The sequence below is a fragment of the Cannabis sativa genome, chromosome 3 (genome assembly GCF_029168945.1).
Source record: "Cannabis sativa cultivar Pink pepper isolate KNU-18-1 chromosome 3, ASM2916894v1, whole genome shotgun sequence".
NCBI classification, from domain to species: domain Eukaryota; kingdom Viridiplantae; phylum Streptophyta; class Magnoliopsida; order Rosales; family Cannabaceae; genus Cannabis; species Cannabis sativa.
The window spans coordinates 11,337,975-11,348,282 of record NC_083603.1 but is presented as its reverse complement, the minus strand read 5'-3'; the positions used below and the strand labels follow the sequence as shown (position 1 = coordinate 11,348,282).

The 10,308-nt window shown below is 31.0% G+C and overlaps 1 protein-coding gene across 1 annotated transcript; it reads left to right on the top strand.

Moving 5' to 3' along the window:
* The first annotated feature begins 7,286 nt into the window (after positions 1-7,286).
* On the top strand, positions 7,287-9,397 carry LOC115709010 (fructose-bisphosphate aldolase, cytoplasmic isozyme). The gene is made up of 3 exons (XM_030637030.2): positions 7,287-7,454; positions 7,797-8,024; positions 8,312-9,397. Exons 1-3 carry the CDS (start codon positions 7,427-7,429, stop codon positions 9,130-9,132), a joined length of 1,077 nt encoding a protein of 358 aa, XP_030492890.2. The 5' UTR covers positions 7,287-7,426; the 3' UTR covers positions 9,133-9,397.
* The last annotated feature ends 911 nt before the right edge of the window (positions 9,398-10,308 follow it).

The window sequence follows — 10,308 nt, the reverse complement described above, 5'->3', positions numbered from 1 at the left end:
TAAAATAAATATCTTAACTAGAATTCAAATTTAGGTTGTTAGAGAATATTTGAAAAAATTCAAAATTCAACAAACTCCTAAATTTCCTAAAGTCTTACAAAAAATCAAAAATATCTAACCAATTTTTCAAATATCAAGTTTATTCAAAATTTAAATTTGTTTAAAATTTCTTATAAGATAATATAATATAATATCTTGAATTTTAAATTTAGATATTTCATTATTATATTCTAAGTCTTATAATTTAATAAATTTAAATATTACATAAATAAACTAATTGAAAAAATAAGATATTTTATATGGTTAGAATATTTTTTTAAAAAATAATAATAAGTTTGAAAAATTTATGGTTTGAAACCGTAAAATATATAATCAAACTAAACTAACCAATTTTCAAATTTCATTTTATTTTTGCCAAAATATAATTTTAATAAAAAAAAATGTCTAATAAGATAAAATGTTAAACCTAACATATTCCTAATCTTATAATTTTACTTAATAAAATATATTTTAAAAATAACAAATTTGAAAAAAAAAAATATGGTTAGCAAACTTTGAAATTTGAACAAGATTATTTTAAAAGATAATATTTTAATATCAAAGTAAGATCATTCAAATTTAATAAAAAATAATATCTGATCTTATAATTAAAATAAATAAAATAATCTAAAATTTCAAAATTAACCATAAGGCTCCTTTGTGAGAAATCAAATTTTCAAAATTCAAAGCCTACTAATATCAGAAAGTAATTTTAATTAAATAAAAAATTATTTTTATTCTGAAAATTAGATTTTTAATTGAAAATTTAGATTCTACACAAAATTCTACCGAAAATTGGCTTTTGTTTCAATGAAAAAAGATTTTTGAATCAAAAGTTATGAAGAAAACAAGTTTGGTGCACAGGGGTATGCATTGCATACCTCTGCATGCAGCCTCCATGGCCGAGAAACATGGGCGTGACACAGGGGAAGCTTCGGACAAGGCTTTGTCTGAAGGGATTTTGTCCCATGCGCGGTGCGAGAGTGCTTTCAAACCCTGATATTTTCGTTCAACTTCAAAAAATCATAACTAATTCATAAAAAATCCAAATTAGGTTCTGTAGAAGCCTAAATTTATTATTTTTTTTGTCTACTTTCTAGAAAAAATAATTCCAGATCAAACTAAGAAATATTTCAGTAACATATATTGCGATTTCTAAACTATCATCAAATAAGCACATAAACCACATGAAACCATCCAAATCAACATAAATCATCATTTTAATTCATATTTCATGAAAGTAAATCATTACCATGGCTCTGAGACCAGTTGTTAGAAATATTTTACCAGGATCTAGATTTACTACCATGTATGTTTCATTAACATCCTAATATGAATTCTAAAACAATGAAATAAACACATATAAAGTTTAGGAAACCTTACATTGGATGCAACGGAATATAATGACTCCTTCCGCTCAGATCTCTAGTCCTTGATTCCTTTCTGTAGCAGAACATAATCAAGATCTGAACCTGGATCTCTTTCTCTCCTTCCTTTGATGCTGATTCGCCTTCTTGTTGTTTGGAATCTCCTACAGTCTTACACACTATGATTGAGATACAAATTGATGTGTGTAGGCACTACTCTATCACTCAAGGATTTTGAAATTGAAGAAGAAAAGAAGAGAGAAAGTGGTTTGGCTATAGAGAAAAGAATAGGAGGCTCAAATTTCACCTGACAAAGTTAACAAAGTTAAGTATGAATGAGAGTCATCACTATCTATTTATAGGTAACCACCTAGGTTTAAGTTAGAATTATTTGGCATTAAAATAATAAAAAAAGTAAATGATAAAAGCCTATAAGAGTGGACGGCCATGGGCTTTGGATAATGGGCCTCACTTATGCAATTTTACTGTTTTATCATTTCTGCATCTCATTTTCTCAAAAATGCCAATTTTCAAATTCAACCATTTAAATACCAATTCTAATTATTTAATACCTAAAAATTAATTATTAAATAATATTTTCATTTAATATATTTATTAATTAGACATATAAAGTCTCTTAATTAATAAATAAACCTAGAATCTCTTTTCTTTACAATTTTGCCCTTGCTTAGTGAAAATTCACAAAGTAGACATAGTCTAACTTTAGAATTATAATTGATTAATCAAAATCAATTAACTGAGTCTTACAAGTAGTATGGTCTCAACTACTATGGGGACCATGGGCCTATATTTCCGAGCTTCCAATAAGTCAAACCGAATTTACCAAGTAAATTCCCTAACTTATTAATTCATTATTGAATCCACACTTAGAACTTGGAATTGCACTCTCAGTCATATAGAACGCTCTATATGTTCCACGATATAGATACGTCATTAGCTATCTATTGTTATAATCCTAATTTGATCAATGACCCTCTAATAGATGATCTACATTGAATAGGCACTAAGTTACCGTTACACCTTCAATGTATTTTATCCTTAAAACACTTAGCTCCGTATAAATGATATTTCAGCGAAGTGAAATGAGATCTCCACCATTTATCTCCGTTTAGCCAAGCTCGAAGGATATCATCGTTTCACTTCTAAATTCTTATAGAAGTTATAGACTCCATATTTATGTTAGCGCTCCCACTCAATTATACTATCATGTTCCCAAAATGTACGTATCACCCTGACTCAAAAGTAGGCTTAACTAACAAATCAAAGAACATGTATAATACTCTTGAGATCGAACCTAAACATATCAGGATTAAGATCATTTGATCTAGGATCAACGGGTGATATTGAATTGAATAGATATTACGGTAAATTTTAATATATCTAATCAAAGTTCAATATCGGTCCCTTCCGATGTATACTCCATACATCCGATACTGGTAAACTTTGCCAATGCCCTGGAAAGGACATAACACTTATCCAAGGTGTAAGAATACCTATCGTTGATTATCATGTCAGTCTAAATCCATTGTTCTGACAAATCAGGGAATAAACTTTCGAACATATAATCAAGATTATATTCCACTGTGCTGACAACACTATAATCATTAACAAATTCATATGTTCTGGACTTAAATAGAATTCATACATTATGTATATATAATCATGAAATAAATCATGTGAACCATGCAACATTAAATGTTATTTCTGATCTTTATTAATAAGTAAATCTGATTATATTGAAATGGGTTTTATTTAGGGCACAAAACCCAACAATTATGTCATCTAAGGGATAAATTCTCTTGTGAAGGCATCACTAAAGTCGGGACAGGTGCAAATCGGTTCAAAGCTACCCTGTTATATAATAGCAGCATCCCACAAACTCCCTTTGAGTTCAGCAAGTTTATTTGGTGCTCTATTAACATGCCGAAGCACAGGTTCATCTTTTGGCAAGCAATCAACTCTCAACTCCTTTCTTGTGACAAGTTTGAGCAGTTTCACATCACTCTTGACAACATCCTGTGCCCGGTTTGTGAGGCTGCACCAGAAAGCAATTCTCATTTATTTTTTGATTGCTGGTTTTCTCAGCAGGTGGTGGAGAAAGTGTGCAGTTGGCTGGGGATAAAGTGTTGGCCGACTGGTTTCCAAAGCTAGAAACAGTGGCTAATTCTGAATAGCAGGGATAAAAAACACCGGATCCATGTGTCAATTTTGGCAACCATGATATACTACATTTGGAGCAATAGGAACAACTGTCTTTTTAACAAGTTTTCGAGTACAGCTTCAAAGATCACACAAGATATTAAAGAAACAATGTACTATAGATTACATGTAGCTAAAAAAAGAAATATGAAAGACCATGAGAAGAGATACATTATGTAATTCTTGTTTGTTACCTCTTTGGGCTTGTATAGCTTTGTAATTGTTTGTGATTAATGAAGTTTGTTCCTTGTTGATAAAAAAAAAAAATTAACTAAAAAGAATTAATAAATTACCTTTAGCTTGATACTAACCTAAATTTATTTTCTTTTCCTATAAATAAAAAATAAAATATTTATAATTATTAATTACTAATATCTTAATTTAAAAAATTAATTTATTTTAATTATATAATTAATTTAAATCTAAAAATAAAACTTTTACTTATTACTAACCTGTTATAGCAGGTCATTAAAAAATGTAACCATTCAATAATCACTTATAATAGAATAACTAAGGTGGTCTTTAATTAGAGGTAATAAAATAGAATGGAATAAAAAAGAAATTACTAAAAATTTATGAAATATCTTAATTTAAAAAATTAATTTATTTTAATTATATAATTAATTTAAGTCTAAAAATAAATTTTTTACTTATTACTAACCTTTTATAGCAGGTCATAAAAAAATGTAACCACTCAATAATCACCTATAATAGAATAACTAAGGTGGTGTTTAATTAGAGGTAATAAAATAGAATGGAATAAAAAAGAAATAATTTTTATTCCATTCATTTATTTGGTTGGTATTTTAAAGTATACAATGGAATGAGTTTTCTTTTATTTTGGTGGGATGACTATTCCATTTTGAAATAGAAAAAACAATACAAAATGAGAAAAAAGAATGATTTTTTCTTATTTTTTTACGCATGTGAAATTATATTCCATTTTATTCATATTTCTATTGTCATTCTTATTTTTATTCTTTCCAATCAAACCCTATAGATGTATATATATCTACTAGATTAATATTACGTGCAAAGCACATATACTTAATTATTATTTGGATGAATAATGCTTCCACTACAAAAAAGATTTTTTGTTTTGATTTTTAAGTGACATATAAAGAATTTACTTCAGTTAGTGTAACCGACGCTATAACCGTAGACGCAAATAGTGATATTTTTTACTTCAGTTATGAACCGACACTAATTGATTATTTGCTTCGTTATAAACCAAAATAAAAAAAAAAGTTTTTGCTTCAGTTTATAACCGCAGCAAAAAAATAATACACCAACGCTAATTATTTTTTGCTACGGTTATAAACTGAAGCAAAAAAATTAAAAAATCTTATAATTATAACTAGATTGATGCCACGCCACACAAAATTTTTCAGTTTCACACAATTTTTTCAATTTAACATAAAAAAATCTGATATTTCAAATTTACAATAATCTCAAACTTTCAGAGACGGGAGAGCACCACCGCGTGTCGCGACACCACCACCACTGCACCACCACACTACCACCACCCTACCACTGCAAACCTAAGAAATAGACAAATATCAGATTAAAAATAGAGAGATCGAGAGAGAGAGAGAGAGAGAGAGAGAGAGAGAGAGAGAGAGAGAGAGAGAGAGAGAGAGAGAGAGAGAGAGAGAGAGAGAGAGAGAGAGAGAGATAGACTACCGTGACTAATGGGGTGGCTGTGTGGTGGCTCTTGTCTAGGCGGCCGACAATGGGCATCTCGGCGGTCTCCGATGGACACTTCGGCTGGGAAAATATAGTGGTTTAGCTTAGAAAGAGAGAGAGAGAGAGAGAGAGAAGGGGGGGGGGGGGCAGGTGCTCTTGTTAGGGTTTATTAATGTAGGTTTAATATTATTTTTTTTAATTGGGTCGAAGCCCATACATAATAATATATTTTTTAAAAAAAACTAGGATGTTTTGCGTTGGTTGTGCACAAACGCTAAATTTGATAATTTTGTGTTGGTGCTCAACCGATGCAAATGCTCTAAAAACCAACGCTAAACCTGTGTCTGCACATAGCTGACGCTAAAATTGACTAGTAATTATTTGCATCAGTGGTGTAATATTTTCGTCGCCATATTCGACACAAAATGTAATATTTGTAGTAGTGTTCTACATGTGACAGTTTTGAATAAATTAACATAAGACTTACAAGAAGCGTGATCTTAGGAACTATTGCCGCTATTTTTTGAGGTTGTGGACTTATTTGCATCAAAGTGAATTTTTTTGGGACTTTTGCCACAATTTTCCCTATTTTAAAATACAATGTGTGTCTCGATATGATGGGGTAATTATTTGTATATTCCTAATGTCTTGTTAGGAAAAATAATTAGTAATTACGGAGAAAAATAATAATTTTTAGTACTTAATGTTTTAAATGAAATATTTTTAGTAATTATACGGTGTAATTACAGCTAATGATTACGTAGTCAGACAAATATGTTAATTACCTTGAATTAACCCAATTTTGATGTCAAACACACTGTTACTATTCTAATAATGAATATTAGCAATTTTGCTCCTGAGCTTTCGACAATACTAATTCTGTCCCTTAAAATATACGACTTATTAAAAATCCTTTTGAACTTTTACGTTTATAGAAATTTAGTTTTTTTGTTAGGTTTCATCCTATTATTCCGTTTAAATACTGATGTGTTTTTGTAAATTAGTAACCTTACTCCCTAAATTTTGACAACTATAAAATCGTACCCCTCAAAATAAAAATGAGAACGATTCAACATTTTTTTTAGTAAATCTTAAAAAATTTATTTTGAATAATTAAAAAAAAATTAATCTTTTAAAATTAAATAAGAAATTTAACAAATTATATATTTTAATTAAAAAATTTATTCAGATATTAAAACATATTTTGAAAAATAAAATTAAAAACTTAGTAAAAAATAGTATAATTATTTAAAAAATATGAATAATTATAAATTCTACTTAAACTGTGGTTTTGAACGAAACCAAACCGTTTTTAATAGTTTGGTTTGTAATATTCAATAAACTGTTATACTGATTTAGTTTAAAAATTATAAAAATTCGGACCAAAGCAATCTGTCAGCACCTTAATGACACGTTTACTAAACTGTAATTGGAATCAGAATAATCAATGGGAGAAATGTATCAGTTTAAAATAGAAAATAATCGGAAACAATATTTTATTATGATGTTTACTAAACTGTCCGGAAAGAAAACCAGAATCATATTATTTTGTTTACATAACTAGGAAAGGTAATCGGAATGCTTTAAGTTGACAAAATTATCATTATTAGAACATGTAATTATTTTCTGTTTATAGATTTTTAAAGGGTATATTTATCTTTTTCATTTTTAATTAATAAAATTAAAATTAAAATAAATTAAGTAAAGAAAGGAAAGACATCCCCTATAAAAATAGGGGAGAATCTTTCCCTTTATTTTTTCTCTAATTTGTGTGAGTCCACTAGTTTTCTCCTTTCCTAAATTTAGTAAACAATTGTATAAGAATCAATACCATACCATTCATTTCCATTCCCTTTAACTAAACATGCAATTATTTGAGTGAAATTTTTTAGGAGATGATGTATATAAAATACTAATTATTCTTTTTATAATATAGGGTAAATGAAAGGGGCAAAATCGTAAAATGGACGAAAACCCACCTAGTGAATGACGATGATTCCGAGGTAAACTCACCTATTTAAAACCCTAACACAACTAAAAGCTCTCTCACTCTGTCCCATTTCTCCATCTCTCCCATCCAAAAAGAAAAGCTTTCAAATCTTCACTACCTGACAATGTCTTGCTACAAGGGCAAATATGCTGGTATACATACTCGTATATATATATATATTATATGTCTATCATCTTTTAGATTGCAATGTTTTCTGATTCTATAACTACATTTCTTAGATCTGTAATTCTTTTTTCCTCAAAGTTTTCACCTTGATTTTGGATGCGGTTTGACTAAGTAGGTTTATTAATTTAGAGGGATGATCTGAATGGATTCATCATTAATAAATCAATTACGATTTTGAATCGGTTTTTTTATTGCGAAATCATATTTTACTTCGATAGTTATAGACCAATATCAATTGTTTATGGGGGAAAAGATTTGAACTTTGGTTATTGTTTATTTGTGATTTATTATCTTTGTGTGTATTGTAGATGAGCTCATCGCCAATGCTGCTTACATCGGTACCCCTGGAAAGGGTATCCTTGCCGCTGATGAGTCCACTGGCACCATTGGAAAGCGTCTTTCCAGCATCAATGTAGAGAATGTTGAGACTAACAGGCGTGCTCTTCGTGAGCTCCTCTTCACCATTCCTGGGGCTCTTCAGTACCTCAGTGGAGTCATTCTCTTTGAGGAGACCCTTTACCAAAGCACAGCTGCTGGTATGTGTTCTCCCTAGATTTTACATCTTTAAGATCTGATGGAATATCTTTTGTTTGTGTGTTTGCATCATGTATTTATGATCTTATTAAGAGAATGGTACGGATTATAAGCTTGGTTGAATCGAGTCCTGTCATTGTCATAAGTAATTGGGTAGATTTGATAGCCCTTTTGATTGTTAATCTGAACAAAGCTTTTGGTAACAATCATCTCATGTATGTTATTTGATTTAGATGTTTGTATATGGTAGTTTGAGCTAACATTCTTGATCTGTATTTATAATTTTCAGGTAAGCCATTTGTTGATGTTATGAAGGAAGGTGGAGTCCTCCCTGGTATTAAAGTTGACAAGGGTACAGTCGAGCTCGCTGGAACAAATGGTGAGACCACCACTCAGGGACTTGATGGTCTTGCTCAGCGTTGCCAGAAGTACTACGAAGCTGGTGCTAGGTTCGCTAAGTGGCGTGCTGTGCTCAAGATTGGCCCCAACGAGCCATCTCAGTTGGCCATCAATGAAAACGCCAATGGTTTGGCACGGTATGCCATCATCTGCCAAGAGAACGGCCTTGTCCCCATTGTTGAGCCAGAGATCCTCGTTGATGGATCACACGACATCAACAAGTGTGCTGATGTTACCGAGCGTGTTCTTGCTGCCTGCTACAAGGCCTTGAACGACCACCATGTCCTCCTCGAGGGAACTCTTTTGAAGCCTAACATGGTCACCCCTGGATCAGATTCCCCAAAGGTTGCCCCTGAGGTGATCGCTGAGTACACAGTTCGTGCCCTCCAGCGTACCATGCCACCAGCAGTTCCAGCTGTTGTGTTTCTATCTGGTGGACAGAGTGAAGAGCAGGCCACTGTTAATCTCAATGCCATGAACAAGCTTAAGGGAAAGAAGCCATGGTCGCTATCATTCTCTTTCGGTAGGGCTCTTCAGCAGAGTACCCTCAAAGCTTGGTCTGGAAAAGAGGAAAATCTTGCTAAGGCTCAAGCTGCATTCCTTACAAGGTGCAAGGCCAACTCTGAAGCTACTTTGGGAACTTACAAGGGTAGTGAGAACCTTGATGATGGAGCATCCGAGAGCCTCCATGTCAAGAACTACACTTACTGATAAAGCTTTTAGGGATTATCTTTCATGTCTTTCTTTTCAAGATTAAAATGTCTTTGTTTTGCATGAACTATGATTACTAAGGCTGTTAAAATCCTTGGTGGTTCATTTTTAATTTGATTAAAGCTATTACAGCATTTTTCTGGGGAAGTTTTTAGCTTTCGTAAGACGTTCACTTATTTTACTTTGGGAATTTCCGAGTACAAGAGTCAATTTGGCTCTATAATGCATCGAGAATATGTTCAATAAGTAATAATCCTTTTGTCCATTTTGTTGATCTGTCATTTTCACTCTTCATGTCCTTTTCTCTTTAGGGATTTATTTTTCATGTCTTTCTTTTAGCTTGTGTTTGGTGAGAATGGAAAAGTGGGAGGATGGAAAGGACAGGAGGGAAATGAGTGGGAGGAGAGGTCAAATACTCTTGTTTGGCAAGATCGATCATTGGATGGAAAGGAAAAGTGAGAGAAAATAAATCCACTCAAATTTACACTTTTAAATCCATAGTACTCTCAATTCTTATTTGTGCAAAATTACAAAATTGCCTTTTAAAAAATTATCAAAAATTAATTTGAAAATAATTTAGTAATTGTATAAATAAAATAATGATCTATCATTCCATTTCTCTATCTAAATTGGAATACTTCTTTCTTCTCCCTCTATATTTTCTATCTTCTCTTAACTCTTCATCATCTTTATTCTCTTTTCACCATACCAAATATATTGTTAAGTTTGAACACATCAAACTACATGATAGCATAATAATTTACCTATAAATCTTACACATAATATACTTAGAATTTGTTAGGTTTTCTTTGTAATATTAAGGTACCCTTTTGGTGTTTGTTGATTGTATTTTTTCGGAGCATTCTGTCGCATTTGATTTGCGTTGTATTGCTCCAGTCAATTGAAATGATGATATTCAAATATATATATATATATATATATATATATATATTTATCTCTTTTTCTATATATACTTATTTTACAGCTGCTTATTTTAAGTTACTGTTTATTTTACAAGCAGCCACCTAGTCTACTAAGTTGTCATTTTTTTACACTAAAAAAATAAAATTAACTACGTACCCCATTCACTTGCTCTGATCTACTTACCTTGAAGTGTCATACACTTCCAAAAAAAATAGTCATGATCTTATTTACTGTTTTATTTTACTTATTATA